Here is a 24,515-nt window from a genome sequence, read left to right on the forward strand (position 1 = left end):
GCCAGGAAGCGGCGCCCCTCTCCACAACGGGAATCCGCACCGGCGCGCTGCCTCCTTCGTTACAGAGCAGCCTGCTGTGCCTACCTGAGTGCGGAACCCACGAGGGCACCGATGGTCCTAGGAATCACAGGACAGTCTCACTGGCTGCTTCAGCTCTCCTCTTTCCAGCGTCTCTCCCAGCGAAATGCAGGCGAGGCGCCCTGTTCCCTGCGCGTGAGCTTCTTCTGAGCAATAGCATCAACATGGGGCCCACCTGGACGCCCTCGTCCACTCCCCTTCTGCAGGTGCGCCAGGTCGTGGATGGGTCAAGTCATTAAATATTCGACTGGATTTGCCCCAGGGGCCACTTCTGCAAGGCTATTACAGCCACAAGGAATTGGTACAGCTGTCGTGGATGGAGTGTCCACCACATGTGAAACCCTGTGGGAAGCGCTTGCAGACATGTTCTTGGGTGATTTTCATAAGAAATCAAAGGGATGGCCAGTATTGTTACCAGCACTTCACTGATGGGGAAACTGAGACCTGTGGGGTTAAAACTAGGTCACCAGCTAGTGAGAGCGAAACTGGCACATGCATCCAGGCTGACTCCCGACTTCTTGGAAGGGCCCTCGGGGTGGCCTGCCTGCTCGAGCAGGGGCAGCAGTGCCAAGGCCAAGTGACAGGAGGCACGTCCGGCCCAAGCGGCACAGGGCGGACTGACCTACAAGGCACAGCAGGCGCAGCGACACGGGTGCTTAGAGCCACCTCAAGCTAGGCACAGGTTTCAGGGACAGCACGGCCCTGAAACAGTTTTGAACGTCTATCCTGCAGAACCGTCAGGGGATGTGTACCTGTGGTTTTAAGTCTTCCACTTTGTGATATTTTGTTACAGCAGCTCTAGGAAGCTAATACAGTATCCCCTGTACTTTCACAAGGACATTGTTTCAATTGCAGAAACTTTGCTAATGTAAGTCCAGTGGGCAAACATGTACACATACACCATGTTTTATGAGAAAAATCACCTCCAGCCTCAAACCCCTTTCTAGATCTCTTGCCTCTGACTTCTTGTCCTTGCACCCGGCACCATCCCAAACCCACCAGAGCTGGGCGTGACGTGAGTGCTGCTGCCTCTGCTCTGTGCACTTCCTTTCCCTTGGGGAAGCCCTTCACAGGTCCACGGAGACCAGGCCACAGACCAGCTGGCCAGCTGGCCCTATGTCACTGACCCAACACACTCACTAGCAACAACCTCCTGCTAGTTTTTCTACTTCTTTCCATCTCGTGTTCAAATTCTGGTTACTACATGTTTGTGGCAGTGAACCCAGATTTTACAGGAAGAATGGTTCAGTACGTGACAACAACGTCACTCGAGCCCTGATATGAAGGGACGGAGCTCAGTGTCCACTTACCTGCCTGCTCCTGAGCCCCAGGGCATTGCTGTCCCTCCTGTTTGGGGTAGATCTTCCTCCAGCCCCAGCTAGAAGCTGAAGCCTCTCCCACCTGTTGGATGGGTTATGTCCATTGGTAGAAAAGTACTCTTTTCCTCCTGAAAGTCATTCATCAAGAAAACACTATAGTATTTCCTATAAGGAAATGTAATGGCTTGATGAATCAAAAACCTACATTTCTCTTTAGAAAACCCAATAAAGTTTCAAACCTTCCAAATTCAAACCTTCCAAATAAAAATCTGCTGTGTGCAGGCTTTGCTGTACACTCTGACTTAGGAAGATAAAGAGGTAAAGCATTTATCAACAAAGAAACTTCAAAGCAGGAATAAGAAAGGCACATGAGAATTATTATGGGAGGCAAATACATGCACCTCAGAGACATACAGCTGCAGCTGCATCCAGGAACAAGTATCTGCAAAAGCCCTATCTCCCATCACACTGTGCACCAACCGATTAGCTTACTTACCAAGACTCATGGCTCACTCATCAAGGCTAGGTTAAGATTCTCACGGCTCTGTGCACACACAGTGCTGGGCCCAACGCTCTTACATCATAAACTCCGCTCGGTCTCAGGACCTGCTTTAAAACCACCCCACCCAGGCCTCAGAGCCTGACTTCCCCCTTCCGCAAGGTAACTGAGACTCCTTCAAAGTGGTGCCCTCCCTTACAGCAGTGAGTATAAACTTAGCCCTGCTTAATCAACAGGGCTTCCCTCATTCTCAGGCAAAACGATTCCCAGTACTTGACATGACCAATGCCACCTCACGAAGAAAGCTGACTCCCCTCCGCCCTGGCAGGGGTGGCCCCATATCACCTGAAACGCATAACCTTGCACAGATAAACACGCTCATCAAGTTGTTTACTGCTTTGGATTATACAGCTCTTAACCAGCATGTGCCACGTGGCCAGAGGCCACCTGCCTGAGGCCATGCCACTTGGCTGTATGACAAGCCCCATCCCCTTTCAGGCACAGAGACCTACTGTCTTGCTGCCCAGGAAACTGCTTCTGTCCATACGTTCCTTAAGTTGATGCAGTTCTGGAGTTACCAGACTCTTTCTTCAGTCTCTCAGCCCTGGGAGATTTTCCCAGCACTCATGGACACATAACTCGAGCTGGCCTAATCAGAGTCTTAATAAAGAGTTTGGTGCTTGGGAGGGGATGTTGCAAATTATCCAAAGCTGAAATAAGGGACCAGCTAAGTTAAGCGGGGGGGGGGGATGGGACAGGCAGGGCTCACCCATCCTTGTCCTCATGGGAGAAGAGAGGCAACTGAGTGCACTGCTGTGTCTTGGGACTCAGACCCTGTAAGCCAGTTCTTTGGGAGGCTTGGTGGAAACACATCAGGCTCTTGGAATTTGTGAACTACTTCTTCATGATGTCAGTAAGGTATCTGAAGAAAGACATAAGCTGCCAGGCAAACTAGCCCATTTGAAGGTACAAAGGAAACAGCCATTGGCTTTGGTAATACCAGCTCATGTTCATTGCATGCTATGTGCCAGATGTCATTCTGAATGTTTTACATAAATTTTCTGACTCAATTTCTACAATAACCCCACAGAGTGTGCGCTGTCGTTATCTCTACAGGGAAAGAAACTGGAACAGGGAAGATGCAGTCACCTGACCTAGGCCAGGGAGGGGTGGAACTGAAAAGCAAACTCGGCCAGTCTCACTGTGCAGTCCATACATTTAACCCTTCACTGGCAGCCAGGCAACCGCAAAGGGGCAGAGAGCCCGAGTCTGACAGGACTGCAAGAGCCAGAGCCTCTGCTTCAAACAAAGGTGTGTGACGAGACAGTCAGGAAACTACAGCAGGACGGGGCCCTTAGAGACGGCAAAGACACAGGATGGGGGTTTCATCTCCAAACCCCTCCTGCCACGCAGAGGCCGTCATTTCTACTAAAGCAGTGGTCTGTCTCTGGGATGCAATCTGGGGCAAGGGCAGATCCCTTTCGTTTCAGGTTTTTCTTTTTCAATGATATTTGTCGTGTAATATTTTATATTAGTTTCAGGTGTACTGTTTCTGTTTTTTTTTCCAAAGCTGAGGAAGAGATTGGAGCCGCTAAGCTGAAGATGAAGGGCATGGACAGGAAGTCTGTGGCCAACAGACAGAAATCAGAAAAATAGCTCCAAGTTCAAGGAGCTAGATCTGGGCCTGTGGCCCACAGAGTTGCCAGATATCATATCTACCAGCTTCTAACTGAGTTTGTTTGGGTTTTTTTGTAAGTCTTTTTATTGCCAAGGAAATGATTATAGCCCCAAAAAGGGGTCTAGAATTCCTCTTCCTTCACAGAAATCCTGGGGCTTCTTCCACACACCTCCCCTAACCATGCCGACAAGAAGAGGGCTGCCGTATGGGCACCCTCACCCAGGCACGACCGTAGGGCAACCTGCTGCAAAGCAGAACCAGCGGTCCCTGGACTGGCTGATCAGAAACCCACTCCACCACTGGGGCAGGGAGCCCGTGCTAGCCCCCACCTGCAGGAAAAGTACACAGTTTGGATCAGTGACAGCTGTGTGCAGTTTTCCCTTCCCCCTTTTCCCAAACGGGAATGTGGGACCTGCAGCACCTGTTTCTTCCACTGCAATGCAGGATAATATTCCTATTTACCACGTGGTATTGTGGTGAGGATTAAATAAGTTCTATAAAAAAATGCTTAGGTCTCGTGGCAAAGAGTAAGTGCTCAATTAGTACTGGATGTGTTGTTTTGTCATGTCCTAGATGGGTAGGAAATAGTTCAATTCCTCATCAGTTTATAGATTGTCAGAATGGAGTGGCCACCCATGGACGTCGGAGGGGTGGACAGCCCTTGACCATGCTTGGCTTGGGGCTCAGTGAGCTGTGAGGTCCCCTATGGATGCGGTGGCTGGATCTAATTTTTGCTTGTTTCCTTTGGGGAAAAGGTCGGTAAGTCTGGGGTTTTTTTTAAATGAGGTGGTAGAATCATTTTAAGTTGAATCACTCTTTAAAATGTCTGTGTAAGAAGGGCATGTGCATTCACGCATATTCCCATATGGGGGACAATCAAAGGATGAAAGGGAAAGGACATCTGGTAATTGAAGCCCGTTTGTGACAGTGCCCCCAGCCCCCGCCCAGCCAGCCAGTCCTAACTGGCACAATAGAAAAGCAAGGAGCCGTGTGTTTCCATTTTCCTGGAGTGAAGGGTGCTGAGAAGGAACCAGGGGGACAAGGTTGGAAACAGGGAGGAAGAGATCGTGGTGGGTCACAATCACTACCCTGCAGGGCTCAGAGCTACAAGGATCAGGAGTCCTCCTCCCAGGTCCCTCTTTGGCAAAGTCTAAGAGCCCTCACAGTCTGTGCTGCTGCACCTGGCTCTCCTGCCAACACGGTTACCACCTTGGCACCTGGCTCACAGGTCGGGGCCTGGCCTCCCTGGGAAGCTCGGGCTTCTCCCGGCCCCCAGCCCCCTGCAGAGCCTGCCTCTTGCTGCACCTACTTCCTCCCGGCCCGGCCCTGAGCACACAGCTGATGCACACACATGACAGACAACAAAAACTGATTTAGAACTACTTTATTTGAAGACATTTTCTTCTAGAGTTCTAAACACAAAATGGATGCTGGTTGAGCAAGTGCTTCATAGGCATCATTGTATTTAAATGAACCATATGATAATGTTTACATTTTAAGCCACACTTGAAACTGAAGACTCAATACAATCTTTTGAACAATGTAGCAGTCATAACAAAACATAACTATTTATTCTACAAATTATCATCTTTCCAAAAATGGCCACTAGATATGAAAACATTGTAGAGACATCTAAAGAGCCCCTATAAGATTTTTTAGAAGAAAAATGACAATAATTACATTTTACATTTTCCTTTTTTAACGAGTAACAAACTAGGACATCCATGGGAGAAAGCACCAGCCAACCCATTGAAGTAATTTCAGCACACTTTTGCTCCTCAAAGTTGAATCTTTTACATCTACTTTGTCTCCTGTAGGAATGAATAAAAATGGTTATGTCCAGTGCAGAAGTCAGCATGTGCCCACTGGTGTGTACTTTATACCGTGCTCCAAAGTTAACACAGAAAATGAAGAATGAATACACGTGAGTGAAACAAGCATGGGAAAACACCCTGTGACAGTTAACACGAAGGCAAAATCAACAGACTTTTGGTCTGAACTAGTGTCTTAATTTCTTTATGGAAGTGTTGTAAAGGCATGGGTATAAACGCTCATACAAACAGCTTGCCTCTCCGTCAACACTCCCTTCCCTGCTTTTGCTCCTTCTTTTCAAGGGCTCAAGCTGCTGAGCCTTCAGCAGCATAGGCTGTGGTTCCTAGTAAGTATCTTTAAATAAAGAAGATCACATAATTCCCCCCACCCCCCAAGAAAATAAGTACAGAGAAGACTATGAAAAGTAGTGAAGAAAAAAGCACACCATAAAAGACAAAAACATGATGTTCAAGTTTAGAGAAAAGCGGGTACATGACAGCAGATCAGAAATGGACAGATGAACCAGGCCTGAAGAGGCTGTCAAGCCAGAGAGCCCGTGTGCCTGACACACCTGGGCGTCTCTGAAGGACACTCTAGTTACGATTATGGCGGACACTTTCACAAAGTGGTAAGCTCTTCAAGGTCAGGGATGGTGGCTTATTTATATGTGTCCCTGGTTCTTAACCTTGCCTTCTTGCATATGACAGACATGCAGAAAATATTTCTGGGACCCGGGGAGCTGAGCTAAATCCCCTCATCACTTCTAAAGCCATTGTGGGTGGTATCTATCTACTCACCTAATTCATTCACTTGTCTGTCTAAGGCAGGGATGACAAATACTTCACCTCTCTGACGGGCTGGTAATGGAATCTGAGAGCTATTCCTGGCACAGAGGAAAGGTGTGCCACTCATTCATAATGCCACCTTGAAAGAATGATGACACGGATGTCGTGTATGCCCCACCTCTGGCTAGGAGGAAGGCCAACACTCGGCCACGTTACCTTTCTGTTGCTACACTGGCTCTCAAATGCTCTGCATCAAGCCACTGCTCATTAAATGCTGGTTGACCAGTAAGGCCAAGGCCTTTCAATTCGATCAATCTGCACCGCTGGACAAGTAGAGTCATGACTTGAACCTGGAAATTTGAAAACATGGCATCCACGATGCTCAATAAGTAATTGTTTCCTGAAGGAGAACAAGCATTTCCTTGATTACTCCTTCTGTAGAGAAAGAGTGCATATACTCCACGTACCCCATCTCAGTAGGACTTTGATACTTAAGGCATTTGGAATTACTTGGGATTTTGGTTCAAAGAAATGGCAGAGTCCAACTCTTTGGTGTTCAGGCTTAATCTACTTGCTTTGTACTAGTCTCCATAACCTTCGCAGTACTTCATTGCTATGACTTACCTGACACTGCTGAAATAATCAAATCTTACAGGTTCATTAGAAAACCTTTCAAAGGACACTAAAGGGAGAGGCCTCTGACACTAGAGGCGTAGAAAAGAAAATCAGCAAGAATGAGAGAAAGAACCAATAACCACGTCCCATCCCCCCACCAACCCAAGCCGAAGAGTCACTGTCTGCTGTCCAGACCATTCTAGGTAAACAGGGGGCTTCTGGCAGGGTGGCCACCAGGGGGGTTCCTCCCAGAACTCCCCTCCCCATAGTGGAAGGTCAGCACCCCACAGAGGCATCCCAAAAAAGACAGACAACACATTCAGAGAAAGGGAGGAAACAGAGGGACAGTATTAAAGAGCAAAATCCTGGGGGATTAGGGAGGCTTTTCAAAGCAACTTTGCTTTTAACATAGGTCGAGTCTTCACTATAACACAGGCACCGACAAGGGAACAGAGCTAGATGAAAACAGCCCTCCGAACGTCAACACAGCTGATGAGCAGAGCAGGGAGAACAACGCCCCAAATCCAGGACCTGCTCCTAGCGCACCCTCTGCCTTGCCCGGAGCGACAAAACCTTCCCAGAAGCCTGTGTGCCTCAGGGAGAGCTACACTACGCCAGCGCACACATGCACACACAGATATATGCACACACCGACACACGCACATCAAACCTGATTTATAAAAAGAGCTTTGTGCATCAGAACATATGCCGTCACTTGGTCCAAGGATCTAGCTGATGGCATTAGGAAAACAGACCCAAAGAATGTAATCAAGAAGACAACTAGCTGGCAGGACTAATACTGCGTTTTATACAATGTGGTTATTGACAAGCTAATTTCCAATTGCTTGTACAGAACTACTTCAACTGGCTAGAATCTTCTGAATACATAAGGTTAAGACTTAAAAAAGTTAAGCTCTGTAGCAACAGAAGTTAATGCTACCTAAAATAAATTAGATTATTAAATATGTGTAATGGAATACAGGTCACTAGAAATTCAATTCTATAATGAATACAAATGAATATAAATCTATTATTAAAGTACCATTCCCAGGAAGATTTCAGCTCAGAGTTGTTGTTTTTTTAAAGGCTATTTGAGAATAAATGGCTATGGCTTAGAAACCCTTAAATAGTGTTCCGAGTACTGATAAGATTAGTTGGTGTGAGATACAAAGATCTGTCTCCATATCCACAATAAAGGATTACCTCACTTTTCACTTAGTAGTATTCCTGAAAAGGTGTGCAAATAAAATTTTTACAGCCAGACCTCTATTCCAAATAGATACAGCCAGACTGTATCTATTCTAAATACAGGAGGAGACCATGGTTGTAAAGAGACCCAGTGGTGACTGCTTTGATGACCGGAAGAGCTCTGTTAACTCCTCTCCGCTGTGTCTGCACCGTGAACCCGGACTGGAGGCACTCAGAGCGTGTCTGGTGATCGTGTGAATGTGTCACGACAGTCTGTCTGTCTGTCTGTCTGTGGAATTTTCTGAAAGTGAGGCATGCTCTAACCAGAGTGTGGGAACAGAAGGACAGAATCCAGCACACAGTTTAACTGATTCCGTCACAAAAAATGAGAGAATTTCAGAAACTGTTTTTCAATCAAAATACAGTAAGTATGTGTCTTATGTTTTTAAAGAAATGCTGATCTGTGATTGGCAGAAGCTTTTATCCACTGTGACCTGACGTACAGAAAGCAAACAAATGCGTTCAAGAGAGGACACATTTGATTTAACCACCAAGGCGAGTGGACCTCCTTATTGAATTTCACAAACACCCCCCCCGCCGCCCCCCCGTGCTGTTCCACTTCCGTGGGGGCTTCCTCCCCTCGCTCCAGCACCAGCGTCCCACAGCTCCCCTCACCGTACCCCGCAAAAGCAAAGCATGGATTACAGGGCTAAAATTAAATTAGAAAGAGGCATGATCTAAATATAAGGTTATTTTTTCAAATCTTAAAAGAACTAATAAGTCAACTACATTCAGTAAAAGTAACTCTCAAAGGCAATTGTTTTTGTTATTTGGTATTTCTTTCCCTTCTCATCTGAATTTAAATTTAAGACTCAATTTATATATATACACATATATATTTTTATATATGATATATATACATATGTCTATATCAACCATATAGACACATATACAAATTATATACATACATATATCTCTCCATCCTTTTAAACACAATATCCTCTTTTAAACAATACAGGATGCCTAGCAACACAACTTACTGACCCCATAAATCTGCAATCTGACACATAAGCGAAGGGAGTGATTATATCTGCCTATTTGCTCAGCATTCATAACCGCAAAAAAGACTGGAAAAGCAGCTAATGTTTTTATCAAGTTTTGGGAGGACCGGGTCCTCGCAAGGCTTCACTGCACGGCTGCATCATCGCACACTTCCTGGAAGGCAGCGTGCACACAAGATATGTGAACACAGAACCCTGTTTCCAGCACCCCGGAAGCAAATGCGGGTATAACTGGGGAGAGGTGGGGAGAACACAGTGTGAATATAAGTGTTTGTCAAGTAAATAATAAAAAAACTTTCACTTCAGGTATTCATGATATGTCAAGTGACCCAAGTAAAACAGATTTTAGAGCCATCTTCACCACCCGTGCCAGGTGCTGGCATCGGCCCCTTACTAAGCAGACACAATGAAGATTCTTTGTGATGATCCGTTTTAGTCACTGGCCTAACGGTATGATATCTGGATGAAAACGTGATCATGGATTTGTTCCCGTAATCTAAAAGCCAATAATTTAAAAAATAATAAAGTTGGTCTCTTCTCTCCATAAGTTTTCAAGTAATTAGTTCAAGTCAGCTTGTTTACAGCTATTGTATAGTGACCTACTTTAATCCACAGTTTCCCTTTAGAAATCAGTCTCCCTTGAAATGGGACACACTTTTTTGTGGATGATTTTTTTTTTACGTCTTGAGCCAAGTGTCTTTTAAATACTAGGTCAGTTCAGTCACGTTTCTGTTTTATTGGGCAGATAAAGAGAGGAAACCAGCAAGTTATGTCCGAAGGCTGGGAACCGCCTAAAGGCCTCCCAGCTGTCGGAGAAGATGTTGTACTTGAGGAAGACCCGGTGCTCCAGGCTGGTGGACAGGGTGACGTCCCTGCTCATGATGTAGATGCCATCGTTGTGGAGCGCGCACGTCAGGTTGAGGCCCGATTTGGACGTGTTCTCCTTGAGGTAGAGCCACTGCCGCGTGACCGTGTTGTAGGACTGCACGGCCAGCATGTCCTCGCTCTGGCTGCCCCTCCGGTTGGGCCCCAGTTCATGGAGACACCCGCCCACGATGTAGATGATCTCCTCCACAGACACCATCTGCTGCTTGCGAATGTGCACGTCACACGTCTCAAAGAGCGTCCACACGTCGGAAGAGGGGCAGTACTGCAAAATGTTCATGTTACGGTCTGAAACGAGAGGAGCGGCCGAGTGATGACACGGTCCTGAGCAACACCGAGCACGGCCCGCGCTGTGAGTAACCATCTGCCTCCACCGCAATAACCTGCTCCCCAGAGGCAAAACCCTTTCAGAAAAGCAGAGCTTGGGAAAGCAGTGCTTAGAGATGGTTGGGAGGAGACCCGTCTACAATTGCCCCCACTCACTTCACATTCACCCACATCCCCTCCCTGGGAGTCTCTCGGAATTGGTAAGGCCAAGGAGATGAGCAGTTGTAACCTGGGCATGTCCCCCACGCCACCCCATCCCCACCTGACACCCTTACACCTTTTAGAACCACTGGGCCAATCAATGTGAGAAGAAGCAGAGCCTCAGAAACCCCATCGACACCCCCAGACCACTGCCTTCTGAGTGCAGATGACCGGCTGAGGCCCAAGAGCATCCACTCTTGACAACTGATCTGCTAAACAAGACAAATGAGCCAAGCAGGATTTTCAGGGCTGTCAGAAGAAAAGGACACAAAGTTGCAAGTCAGGAGAAATGCAAGTCTCACCTCCAGCCTTCAAGTCCCAGAATCACTGGGCAACTCTATTTCCCAACTGTGACAACAGAGGCACGCTGACAAAGGCCCTGCCTTCTCCCTGGCCCATTTCACAGGAGACAGTTACTGTGTGGGTGAAATCAGATAGCAGATGCAAGACTGCTTGCTTGGACATTACTTTGAATGATTAGCTGCTGTAAGGGAAAATATCACCTACTGTCCTTTTGAAAAATGCTTGTGAAATTTAAAATATCTTTTCCACTTTTCTTTTTTTGTTTTTCTTTTCTCCTCTAGGAAAGAATAAATAGAATATTTTAGCTTCACAGGGGGAAACTTGCTGAGTTATCAGAAAGAATGAACTTTCTGTTTGCTGCTGTTGTGCGTGTGTGTGCGTGTGCTTAAGAAACGACAAAATCTATCAGTATAACAGAGAGCTCGGCTTGGGAACGGGTGGCACGCACAACTGAAGTGAGCAGCATCCTGACGGCTGCAGAAGCCGAGAGCACTGCTTCCACTGGAGACAGCAGGGCCCCGCCACAGACAGCAGTGATTACAGAGCTCCACCCTGTGTCTCGTACCACGCAGGCGCCTCCTAAGGGGGCACCAAGGGAACGCAAGGACACCAACCCTGTGTGTGCACAGGCCCCAACCTGTAGAAATTTTAGAATTGCTGTGGCTTCAGGGACTGTTCTCCTGTTTTTCACCCACACCGCTATCTCCCTATATTTCTTCTTACTGTAGCTATTGTGATAAAGCTCATCCTAGGAGACAGCCCAAAGGAGTTCAGTTGCTAATCTACCAGAAAGTGCTCCTGAGGAACCTGGCTCCCCACCGCATGAATGAAGGGCTTATTCCAGTGAAGCTTCAGTGTGTTCCCCAGTCCCAGGTCTGGAGGTCCTTCCAGGCCTTCTGCAAATGTTTTCTCTCCTCGCGCAACGAGGGCTCAGGCCACGGGGAGGTGGTTTGGGCTGGAGGAATGATCTTTTCGCCTTCACATTTACAGTGGATTCTGAAGTTCAACAAATCATCCTTCTTCCCGTTAGTGGTTACTATTACTTTCTATTGAATTTTTGCAAAACTCTTCAGAGTCTGCCAAAGAATTATAATAATCAAATAGCTATCATAAAAAGCATGAACTACAACTTACTAAATTTTAAAAGTCTCACTTAAGAAGTCAGTAACTAAGGACCCAATATTAAGTCCTGAATCATTTTTCGTGACAATTATGATTTGTTTTACGTACAAAGGACTATTAGGAAGTGCCAGGAAGAGCCTAAGCAGAGGAGAAGGGGGGCTTCGGAGTACAAGTAACTGTCCTGCCCTCTCGTCTTAGAAAACTCGTTTCCAACGCTTCCACAAACACCCATCCGTCCACATCACCTCACCATCCCGTCCAGGGTATTTGGCTTGGGGAAACTGGGATGGGATTCTCAGTGGGTGGCCCAAATGAAAAAAGTACGTTAGTAGTGGCTTTGGAAACTAGAAAACACACAAGCAAGGGTTTTCCAGGTCAAATCTAAAGAACACTCACTCAGCCAGGGTCATGGAAAAACCAGCGTGTCCAGCGGCAGAGCACTCCGGGGTGCAGTGCTGTGGCCGGGGCCCGTGGCCCCTGCTAAGGAGAGGGGCCGAGAAGGACGTGCGCACAGGCAACCCAGGGGGCTCCTCGAGAGCTACAGAACCCAGCGGGGAGGCACAATTCTTAGCAATGTTCACAAGTGAGTGACTATGTTCACGTTCCTGGGAGAAGAGACACACAGACGCTCGGGCACACGCTCACACACGGACTCTCTGGAGGCCACGGTTCAGCTAGGCACATAAAGCTGGCCCGCGTAGCCTGAACACCAGGGTTGAAGATGAATGAATAGAGTGCCAGGTCTCTGTTTTTCACTCATTTGTGAAGGGAAAGCTAGTAACCGTCTTCGGTGCGGGGTCACCAGGGAGGGGCACGGGAAGAGCTGACGAGCAGAGAAGACGTGGGTGAAGGAAAGCTTGCTGCTGCCCATGCACCCCTCCCCGGCACTGCCTCTCCTTAACTGTGGAAGCACACCACCCCCGCAGCGAGCTGAATGGTGGCCCTCAAACAGGTGTGCCCACCTCCCCGCCCCAGAACCTTTCAGTGTGGCCTTATTTGGAGGAAGGGTCTCTTCAGATCATCCCGGATTCCCCGAGTGGGCTCTACACCCAATGAGGAGTGTGTCTTTACAAGAGACGGAAGACGAACAGACACGGAGACACAGAGGAAAAGACACATAAAGACAGAAGCAGAGGTGAGCATTATGCAGACACTGGCTGGAGCCACCTGAGCCACCAGAGCTGGAAGAGGCAGGAAAGGAGTCTTCCAGCCTTCGGGGGGCGGGGGGGAGCTCGAGACCCTGTGACACCTTGACTTAGGACTTCTGCTCTCCAGAACCACACAGGCCACCGAGTTCGTGCCCATCGGTTCAACCAGCCACAGGGAACGGACACAACACCCGCCATCCTCCCCACCAAATCAGCTGTTTACAGAGTCATTGTCAGGAGAATTAATCAAAATCGTTTCCTGTCACCAAAAAAAAAAAAAAGTAAATCAGATGCTCCTAAAACACCTTACATTCGACTTCTTCCTCTAACATAAACCCACAAAACAAAATACAATTGGTTCTGGTGAAAAGGACTTTTGCCACTCGGGCTTGTTAGCACACGGATTTCCATCCTCTACAGAGTTACATACAGTCACTTACAGCTTACTGGGGCCGTCCACATCTGGCCCCAGGACTATTGCCAGCGGGATGGAGAGCTCTGCCCCGCCCACATCGTGCCACAGAGGAGTGACAGGTCATTTCATCCTGTCAATACAGAGGTAACTCGACCACCTCACTGTGGCTACAAGTCCTGAGAGTCCCATTACTCCTAAGTGCTGGGCATTGTTCAGTCAAGCCCAAGGAAGAAGTGAGATTCCTTGGCCAGGGGGTAACTGGGAAACAACTGCTTTCCTCGGGGCAGAGAGCGAAAGGACAGGTGCCTCTCCCTGGTGGCCACCATCACCCGTCTCATTACAGGGAACTGTTTTCTGTGAGAACAAGGGAGAGGCTTCCTACCCAGAGCAGCAGAATAAAACCTGCTGGAGAAACATTTTATCTGCACACTATGAGCCATAAAGTGCCCACCAAAAATGTGAAAAACACCCACATACACTGTAACAAACAGCACAGCTACCTCCCACCACTGGTCAGAAAAGAATCTTCCAACATCCCCTTCTCGCTCCTCCTGCAGTGCGTGAACACGAGCCTAGAGCTAAGCTTCCAGAATCTGCAGCTCACGTGTTTGTGGTCCAGAGGGGAGGAAATGAACACAGAAACCTGCAAGGCTGTTTGGCATTCGAGCCCACAGCGCTGGACGGGGAAGATTCAGGGTGTGTTTGGGAAAAGGAAGGGAGTTACCCAGCCAAGTCACAAGATGACAGACTAAGGCTGGCTCTCCAGAGCAGAAAGAAAATCCACTGTTTTCTTCACAGCGCCCCCGCACCATCCCGTGTCCATGCTCACACAAAGGCATCAAAGGCCGCTCCTGTCTGAACCACCCTTGTCGATCAGGACTTGCTTCCTTCCCGATGTGTAAATATACAGCAGGTGATGCACAGAAGCACACTCACGCACACTGGAGTGTTTTCTCTGGCACCTGCGCCCTCCCCCAGGCTGCCGAAGCTGACGTACTAGAGGACCACTTCCTGGGCCCACGTCACTTACCTCTGGTCGTGTACCCTCCGATGACGTAAACTTTCCCCTTACACTCACAGGCGGAGAACTCAGCCAGAGGGTTTGGTAAGGGTGCCACAAAATTCCACGCATCCTGCTCGGGATTGTAACACTCAACATTAGAAACAGCCTGCCCGCCGATGGCATAGAGTTTTGAATTAACGGCCACAAGTTTGAAGTTAGATCTGAAAGACAGAAGACAGGGGCCCACAGAGTCAGTTCTTCTGATCATTAAGAAATGAGATGATGGCATGAACTGCTAAAGCAGAGTGTGGAATCGCCGGGCCGCTGAAGAAAACTCACTGTCCACGTGGATGGCCATTCTGCCTAGTGACCAAGGAATGGCCAAGTGACACTTCGAATTTCCCTCTTCAAATTTTCCCTCCCAAAAGTCCACAGGAAGGTTGCAGTCTCCAAACGTTAGCAGTTGAAGATAAGCAATTCACTTGAACAGGGCTGATCGTTCTCAGCCTCACCACAGAACCAAGGACACTCTGCATGCACTGAACTCAATACCTTCTTTTCAGGAGCCAGACCAGGTGGTGAGGGAGGAAAGCTCCCATGCCCCTCCCCGTCTCTCTCTGCTTAGAATGTTCAGCTCATTCTTCCTCCCGTGCGGGTAAGCTCCATCCTAGGTGTATGCCAGCACTGCTTACACAGACAGGCACATGCAAAGCATGGTGCTAAAAGGTGGATCAGCCCTGCCTGGTGTGGCCCAGTTAGTTGGGCATCACCTCAAAAAGGAAAAGTTCGCCAATTTGATTCCCAGTCAGGGCACATGCCGGGACTGTGAGTTCAGTCCCCAGACTAGGCGTATGTGCGGGGAGAGGTAAGGAAGCAATGTTTCTATTTCCCATCAGTGTTTCTCTCCCTCTCTTTCTCTCTCTCTTCCCCTTCCTAAAAATGAACAAATAAAATATTTTAATTAATTAATTCATTAATTAATTAAAGATAGTTCAGAGCCTCCATCACCAAGCGCACACCCAAAGAGATCACTGCTCCTCCTTCCTCCAGAGGAGGGCTGTGTAACAGGCGAGGTGGGGAGATAAGCACTGAACCAGTTAAACATATTTTGATCAAGCATTCCTGGGGTATTTACACGTTAACTCAACAAACACTTATATCAACAAGTGCTCACCTATTGTAACATTAAATAATTTAAGGAAAAAGAGAAATACGCTGGTTTCAAGCCCCATACTTAGTAACAGAATTAAACGCTGCTCACAGGCTTCAGACACTGGATAAAAGCCTCGTGACCTTTGAATTGATAAGTAAGGTAACATTAGTTTCATTGTAGTGTTCGGGGATTAATGAGCTCCTCCGAGGCCAGGAGGAACAAACATTTGGAAGTGCTGGGTCAGTCTACTGTGGTATGCCCAAGGGTCTTGGTTTACAATAGTAAGAGCATCCGTAGGAAGCAACAGAGAGACCGGGACACAAATCAGGACACTCAGTGTGAGTCCCAGCTCTGGCGGTACCCAGCCACTGGACCCACCCAGCCACTTCCCTTCCTCTTCTCTCGCAGGGATAATACCCAGCACAGGGCAGTTGGGACACAGCACACAGTGTATCAAACTGTATCACACAGAGATAAGATATTAACACTCCAATTCTCCATTTCCCAGTGCCTGAAATAAAGTGGGCCAGACCAGGTGAATTTAGAGGCACGTCTCATGCCAACACAATGAGTTCTTCAAAAGTAAAAACATCCAGAGAGAGAAAGGGGGGAGTGGCTGCAGGTAGAAAAGGTAGGTAAGAGGGTGGACGAAGAAGCAGCGGTGCGCTAGTAATCCACCCTTGATCTCCTAAAAGGTGTTCAATAAACACTAGTGCATTACGATTCAGATTTTTAAAGGCGCTTGTACCATTTATAGTTCAGTAAGCTTTAGTTCAGTTTTGTTTTTCAAATCAGAGAGTGAATAGAGTACTCTTCATCAAAAAGCCCACATTGTCCATTAAACCCAGCCAACCATTCAAATTTTCATGCCAACAGACCTCACAGAGGTGGCAATTACTGGGGGGTCCCTGGTCAGGCTGCTTACCTCTCCTGCTGCTAATGGTCCTTAAAACCTGACCAGATGCCCTCTCTATGTGCGCAAATTTGGGGAACCAAAGGAAATAAAGCTTGTAAATAAGCACTAAGTTTTACCAGCCCACAATTTGTTTTTGCTTCCCGTAGGTACACAGATAGTACATTTTCTCAGATCAAAACAGTTTTTAGTATTCATCCAGCATCATCATTTGCCCTGAGCAAAGATGGAAGGGGCTTCTTTTTGAGGCTGAATAGGCAGTTAAAAGTAAATGCCATCTCTCCAGACTCCAAGATGCTTAAAGTCACTTGAAGAGAAGGGAAACATTTTTTTTCAACACTGAATTTGTTTTAAGGCAAAACTGCCACCCAAAAACAGACCACTTAATGAAGAGGCATACTGCTAAGGATGATGAGCCCAGGTTTGTACAGGGAAATCTCAGCTCCATTGCCCAACAGCTACAGGACCTTGGACAAGCCACTGAAGGTCAGGTTTTCTGAGCCTCACTGGGCCCACCTGTGAGGTGGGGCTGAGAAGAGAGCACAGTCTCATAGGTAGTAAGAGTTAAAACAGGTAGCACTTGCGGAAACATGTCACTTAGAAGGAATGCTCTTCTGCACATCACGAGCCTAAGTTTCTCAGCTTCAGGAGGGTCGGGTTCTCGTTTGTCCACTGCAACTGCGTTTGCTACTGGCCACAGTGTCCTCTGGGATTCTGCACAAAGTGCTGCCTCACCCACAAATCCCTGCCGCTCTCCACCCCATTTCCAACTTTTAAAAATAATTCTTCCACTCTTCATTTCTTGAATGGTAATGGTATGAATTCAAGCTATCAACTGTTTGTAAAATTATGATCTCTGCAGTGTTTTTCTTAATATCGATTCCTGATATAATACGTTTGGGAGGCAAAAAGAATTTTTAAAACCAGATACTCTGTTGTAGCTACATACTTGACTTATGCACAGAAATGAAAATAAACAAAATTAGACAATTTAATTTCTACTTCCCTTAGAATAAGTAAAAAGCTCTTTAAATACCTAAAAACTATGTAACCTAAACCACGACAAACAGCAGTGTGCAAATATCAGTGGTTAACAACACCTGGAGGCAATGGGGCCCCAGGTCCGAGCAGCACAGGGCACTGGCCCTGTGACTAAATGTGAGTTCATTAAACTCGGGGGGCCTCAGTCTCCCCTTAGGGGAATGGGACCAACAATCATATCTGCCTCACAGCGAGGCTGTGAGCGTGAAAGGGGAAGTGACAACTTACAGTACCCACCACAATGTGCTGCCCAGAGCGAGAGCTCCAGAAACGTAAACCACGGCTGTGCATTTCTCCATAGAAAGGCTCGTTACTGTTACAGTAAGAATGGGAGAGAAACAGCCAGACCCTCAATCCGGTCTTTCCTCAACCACGCAGTCTGCAGGCACCCAGATCCCTGTGTCTCCGCTTTCCCCTTCCGCTGCCTACTTGCGGCCACTTCCCTACTATTAGCCTCCCCCAGGGACCAGGAAGAGGGGAGAAGTTAAGAAACAAGTAGTCACTGTCTCTGAGAAACTCCAGGGCACAAAGCAATTTAAGCCATTGGCCAAAATTATGTTGGGGGCGGGGGAGTGAACAAACTCGTAGATTTCTTCCTTTCACACCACTCCCGGCTGCACTGCACCACTAACCATGGGGTATCGTCTCTTGATGGTTCCATGTCTCCAGAAAATGCTCTAAAAAGGACAGGGGACTGGTAAGTTTGACACCTCTAATGCCATCTCTGCCAGGAAACTGTTGTTTCTTCAGTCCCTCTCCCAGCCTCGCTGTATTCACAGCAGAAAAGGAGAACACATCCAACTCCAATTTCAGAGCAAAAGTGCAGGGCAATGGGAGGGGCTAGAGGCAACGTCAGAAATAGAGGACTTAATGAACTGACTCTGGCCACAAGGGCCAGTTTCTGCAAGTTATCCCTAATTAAAGTGAGCAGGGAAAGCAGGCGATTTTGTGGGCACACAAGAGCTTTTACGTGTGAAGAGTTATGTCCCAATGGCCCCTGAGATCACATCCACGTGCAGACCACTTGGCAGTGCTGCACACCTGAACTTGGATGCAGCCTCTCAAAGAGTACTGGTGCCCACTGCCATTTTCAAGTGCATGGGCACAGCACCGCTCATTTCTTTTTTATCCACTGCTGGTCACACAGCACCCTGTTCTCCAGGGTGCATAGGGTATATAAAGGCTCCTAATCCTAGGGCTCTTGCCAGCCCCTTGCTAATTAAGATTCTGGGATCATGACACTGTTCAGTGCCCAGGAGAAGTAAGCCGCTCTGCACTTGACCCCTTTGTCAACATAGAACAGTACATACACAGCCCAAGAGCAGTGAATCAAAGTGGATGTGACATGCCGTGTGAAACGTGCCATTCTGACTTAAGCTTGTAAGTTTCCTCCAGGGCTCCCAGAGCTCGTGTTGGATGCATTAGCCAGAAACAGCTAGGTTTCATTTTTACTGGTCTCATCACGTAAACTCAATTTCAAATTCCTGTGGGCAGAAACCATGTCATCTTTGTTGTTTGTCCAATGGTGACGAGAAAAATGCTGGATATAAAGGCTGTAGTGAAGCTGTCCACACGTGATAAAATTTTGAGAGCAGTGCAGTACCATAAAATATCTGTGCTCCATTTCTTGGAAGAAGATAATTTTTACAAGGAAAACTTAAACATCTGCATGAAGATGGTCACAGCTGGTTTATAAGCCATAACTTGTAAATAATCTAAATAGTTATACATATCCAATAGATATTTACATTTTGGATACTAAATTTAGTTCACACCTTGAGCAATCTATTTAACTTTCCATGCCTTGGTTTCTGCTTCTATGAAGTGGGAACTTGCCTGAGATAGCCCTTGAGAAGAATAAGTGGAAAAAATACATGCAAACTAGTAGGAACAGTAACTAGCACAGGCTAAGTTTTCAACTAAATGTTACATATTATTTTTCAGTGATTCTAAATAACTATAATGATGTAAGATTAGAATGTTCACTATAATGTTATATTTTAAAGCAATATAAAATTATACATTGGCTTTTATTATAATAACATAAAAATATATGTCACAATTCAACAAACCATGCATTGGCAAGCATCTATTTTTTTTTTTTTTTTGGATAACATCTTTGCAATAGGAATATGTAAGCACTGAGAAAGTAACTGGACCTGCCCTGGCCGGGTGGCTCAGTCGGTTGCACCATCGTCCCGTACACCAAAAGGTTGTGGATTTGATTGCCGGTCAGGGCACATACCCAGGTTGCAGGTTCAATCCCCAGTAAGGGCACATATGGGAGGCAGATGATCAATGTTTCTCTCTTATGTCAATGTCTTCCTCTCTCTCCCCCAGCCCTATCATCAATCAACATATTCTTGAGTGAGGACTTTTTATAAAATAGCCTCTTCCATGAATAAATAAACCCAGGTAGAAGGGAGAGAGACACATATGAACAAAACATTTCAGTTAAAGCTGGACGTCTGCACGAGGAACACAGCTGAGGGCTCAGGGAGGGACTCCTGGTGGAGGCATGTCGGATCTGCACCAAAGGATGAGGGAGACAAAGAAGGGTGCAGCCTCCAATACGGCATCAACAACCAACTGGAAAATATAATGGAAAATGTATCTGTGTCGGAAAAAATAAATAACTAGAAAATATCTAAGATTGATCCTAACCAAAAAATATACAGATATGAAAAGATAATAATATTTAAAAAAAAAGAAAAAACCCTTCCTGGAGGACCAAAAGACCTAGAAAAACAAACCATTTTTCAAGATATAAAGTATTATAAAACTGTGAATAGTCCTCCAAATTAATCTATCAACATTACATAATCCTAATCGAAATCCCAATAGAACTTGACAAGCTGACTTTAAAGCCTAACTGAAGGAGATGTACAAAAAGTAGCCAAGGGAATTAAAATAAACAAAGCAGAACAAAGAGGTCTTTGTTCTACCAGACAACAAATAAAATAGTTTATAGTTTTTTATATGGAAAAAGGCATACTGGTTATGATTATTACATTAGTCTTATTAATTCTAAAGAATGTCACTCACAATTGGAAACCTATTTTTGCCCACCCCATAGATTACCAAGCTACCATAATTCAAAAATGTGTTTTTGATACAAGAAAGGCCAATCTGCCAATTTGAAAAGAGGAAAATTAGCATATAATAACTGGTTTTGCAAATCACAGCGAGAAAGACTGAGGCTCCTGGGACATTTAGAAAACATGTTATATAACCTCTCACTATACCTTAAATGAAAATAAATCCCAAACAGATTCAGATCTAAATGTAGAAAGACAAAATCATACAGTAGATCACTAGATAGATGAGTATTTATATATTTTTTAGCTTGTACAATTCTTTCCTTTGTGAGATAAAAAGCTCATAGAACATATAACAAATTTGAATACAAAAATTTTTTTAATATCTTCACATAAGAATACACTATAACCTGCATTCCAAAACTGGAGGCTCACAAGGCCAGTGCTGGCCTGTACTTTGTTAGGTCTGCAAAGCTTTTATTTTTTTCATTGGTTTATTTGTTTTTAAATGGAGTAAGCTGCCAACATTTAAAAAGTCAGGATATATAAATGTCTGGCAACACCATTTCTCACTTCCACTTGGAAATAACCAGCTGTGGCTGAATGGTGGAGCCCTCTTGTGGTGGGGCAGTAGCTCTCCGGTTCATCTTTATGCCCACTCTACTGTCCCTGGTCACTTTAAGCATTTTTGAACCTTATGATAAAATAAAGGCAAGGAAAACATGTGCAACATTACCTAAAAGACAAGAGACTAATACTCATATACATAACTTACAAAATTAATATGAAAAAGATAAACAAGCTGATTTTTAGGAAATTGGCAAAGATTACTTGTAAAAGTATACAAGTGGCTGATAATCACATGAAAAGAATAACATATTCACACAAGTCACCTATCCAGGGATTCCAGGAACTTGCTATGTAGAACTAACTCACATATGCCTAGTAAGGTATATACACATATAAGAAGATGTTCAATACAGTGTTGTTTATAATGGCAATGGAAGCATTCCAAATGTTCACATATAAGGAAAGGGCTAATTACATTATGGTATATCCATGGGCTGGAATACTATGTAGCCATTAGCAAGAGTGAGGTAGACCTATGTTTGTTGACACTGAAAAGAGCCATCAGATACAGGCATGTTAAGTGGGAATAACAAGTGCTATAATAATCAGCATAACTGCATTTGAGTAAAAATAGACTTGTATAAGTGACATATACACCCCACATGTGCATCAATCATATATAATATATGAGTACATTTACTCTATAGTTTTTCATGCCATTTGCAATTTTTCTAAACATGTATTCTGGCATTACTTTTCTTTTCAAAGGGGGCAGAAAAGGTATTCCTAGGGGGCAAAGAAAGACCACCAAGTGTCTGTCAGGACAGAAAAGAGAGGTGCGGTGTGAGCGTTGTGGAGCTCGGGAGGCAAGCTGAGCTCCAGCTGAAAGAGCTGGAGACTGGGGAGTGGAGGCGACAGACCGCCTGCTGGGCCTTCCACCCCGAATCTGGGCACCACTCACAACCGCTGAATGTTTCCTTGTTGCTTCAATAAAGCTCCTAGAATCTGTTTAAAAATAACGCTTCTGATACCCAAGTTTAAATATGACATCATCTCAATGGTATAAGTAATGCACTAAAAAATGGGGCTGAAAGACAGTGTGTGAACCTGCAGATGGTTATTGCCACCCGGAAGGAGGAAGTAGGAGGGGCAGCCTTCCTGCTCCTTCATTCTTTTCCATTTTCCCAGTTTTCTAGAACAACTACAAATTATTTTTAGCCATCAGAAAAGACGGAACGCTTACCAAAATAAATTTTCTATTACAGTAGAAATAAAGCTAGTGTTGCCCCAGGCTGGGAGCCCTTCGAGTGAAGCAAATCTGTGTGATGACTCCCCCGGCCCTGCTCAGACTGTCTTTGACAGGCAGCAAGTCCCTGACTCCTGCTCCATACTTCAGGGCGGGAGGCGCGGTGGGGCTGAAGATGGACACAGGTGGGCTAGGCGAAAGGCTACTCTTGCCCTTTCTTGGATTACGTTGATTCTTCTCCCCACTTCTGAATGGCTGTGGGGCCATCTTGGTCCCTGCGGTCTTTTTTTCCTACCACCTCCTTCTGTTATCTGCTTTGCTCTCGTTTTCCCATTCCTTCCCCGACTCCTTTCCCTAACCCCGCCCCCCACACCTCCTTTTCTCCTCCTTTCCTCAAGTCACCCAAGTGCACATGGGAAGGGTTTTGAATGATGGGAAGGGAGAAAGCTGAGGTGGGTGGTAAAATTCCAACAGTGGAGGTAACCACTTCCAGGCTCAAGCTTTGTGTGGATAACAGACTGCCTGGGAGGAAGTGAGACGCAGGAGAGAGGGAAAGAATAAGAAAGGCAATCCTGTAAAGGTAGTGTTGACACGACCCTCAAGATTATCTCCTGATAGCAGACTGGCGCCTCAGGGTGGAAGCCTTCTGCACTAACAACACCCCAAAGTCCCCCAAAGTCATTGTTACAGGTCACTGCCCCGTGGGCCATCACTATCGGGATCAGAGCGTTAACGTTTCTTAAAAAATTAAAAATCAAAGCAAAACTAAAGAACGGCTGTAAGCAACCTAGGAAACCACAATGTTTCCCCCCCACTGGGATAAAGGCAAAGAGAGCAGTTTGCCTACAGACACAATACCTGCAAGGAAACTACTCAGCTGGTTGACCTCACTGGAGCGGCTTCTTCCTTGAAAGTCCTTAGTTCCTTGGGAACTTTGCCAGGGTCCAGGCCAACCACAGCCCCACAGATGCCATTCCCACCTCAGCACAACCTCCTGGGAACGCTCACTAAACACGAGGGGAAGGAATTCGGAATGAAGCGCAAGAATGGGGAAGCAGCCGCTCTCTGCTGGGTGCTTACCTCTTCTGGTTCATGGAGGCCACCTGGAGCCACTCGTTGGTGCTGGGGTTGTAGGAATGCGCCGCGGAGATCTCCTGGCTCGTGATCCTGTACCCGCCCACTATGAAGAGGTAGTTGTCCAGGATGGCAGACCCGTAACCCCTGACATTCACCAGGTCGGGGGGAAGGTTGTTGGCCAGCGGAAACCAACGTTCAGTCATCTCCTCATACCTGAGCATGGACGGGGGCTCCCCCTGGTAGGGGTGAGGGGCCAAGGGTCCCCCCAAGAAATCCCCCAGGGCCACGAGGACAGGAGTTCCAGTCATCCGGGCCTCCCTCAGCCTCTGTTTCAGGCTGACATCCCCCGGGGCTTGAGCAGGAGACCCCACCAGGAGGTGGAACTGGGGCTTGCACAACACCTCGTGAAAGTGGACGACCATGAAGCGCAGGCAGGCCTCCTGCAGGTCCGGCAGCCCGTACACCTGCGCCAGGCGGTACAGCTCCAGGCAGTTGGTGAGCCGCACCTGGGACAGCAGCAGCTGCAGCAGGGACGTGACCTGCAGGAAGGAGGCCGCTTCCACCAGCTCGGACAGCAGGCTCACCTCGTCCATCTCCTCCTCCTCGGCCGCTCCCCCGGCCTTCTCTCCCCGCGGGCCCAGCAGCCAGCCCTCGCGCGCCCCGCCGGCGTTGATGAAGTCCAGCACCAGGCGCAGGCCCGGCGCGCTGAGGCCGCGCAGCTGCTGCACCTCGGGGCCACCGGCCTCCTGGCCCCGGGCCTCGCGCATGCCGGAGCGGTAGAGGGCGCGGAAGTAGTCGCTCTGCTCGATGAGCTTCCTCTTGCTCACCGCGTAGCAGCGGTCCTCCAGGCGGATCTGCACCATCTCCTCGGCCGACATGGCTGGGGGGCCGGGGGCCGCGGGGCCGCCCGCCAGCTCGGCGCGCTGGCCTCCCCGCCTGCGCGCTTGACGGGTTCCGGGTGGGGCGCCCGCTCTCTCCCGCGCTCGCCCGGCCTATCTGGGTCGCTGCGGCGCCCCCAGGCAGCCCCTCCTCCCGGCC

General features: G+C 47.1%; 1 protein-coding gene across 1 annotated transcript; it reads right to left on the reverse strand.

Annotated features, from left to right (window-relative positions):
• Positions 1 to 9,135: 9,135 nt before the first annotated feature.
• KLHL42 (kelch like family member 42) lies at positions 9,136 to 24,443 on the reverse strand. Its single transcript, XM_028533327.2, has 3 exons — positions 23,481 to 24,443; positions 14,467 to 14,660; positions 9,136 to 10,208 (listed from the first exon to the last, which is right to left on the reverse strand). The coding sequence occupies exons 1-3, from the start codon at positions 24,353 to 24,355 to the stop codon at positions 9,757 to 9,759; spliced, it is 1,521 nt and encodes a 506-aa protein (XP_028389128.1). The 5' UTR covers positions 24,356 to 24,443; the 3' UTR covers positions 9,136 to 9,756.
• Positions 24,444 to 24,515: the final 72 nt, after the last annotated feature.

The sequence above is a fragment of the Phyllostomus discolor genome, chromosome 2 (assembly GCF_004126475.2).
Source record: "Phyllostomus discolor isolate MPI-MPIP mPhyDis1 chromosome 2, mPhyDis1.pri.v3, whole genome shotgun sequence".
NCBI lineage: Eukaryota > Metazoa > Chordata > Mammalia > Chiroptera > Phyllostomidae > Phyllostomus > Phyllostomus discolor.

Excerpts from the sequence above, each read along its gene's own strand:
- KLHL42 (XM_028533327.2), bottom strand. The coding sequence starts at position 24,355 with ATGTCGGCCGAGGAGATGGTGCAGATCCGCCTGGAGGACCGCTGCTAC. Across the intron at positions 14,661-23,480 it reads GCCTCCATGAACCAGAAGAG|ATCTAACTTCAAACTTGTGG; the intron begins GTAAGCACCCAG and ends TCTGTCTTTCAG. Across the intron at positions 10,209-14,466 it reads CGGAGGGTACACGACCAGAG|ACCGTAACATGAACATTTTG; the intron begins GTAAGTGACGTG and ends CTCTCGTTTCAG.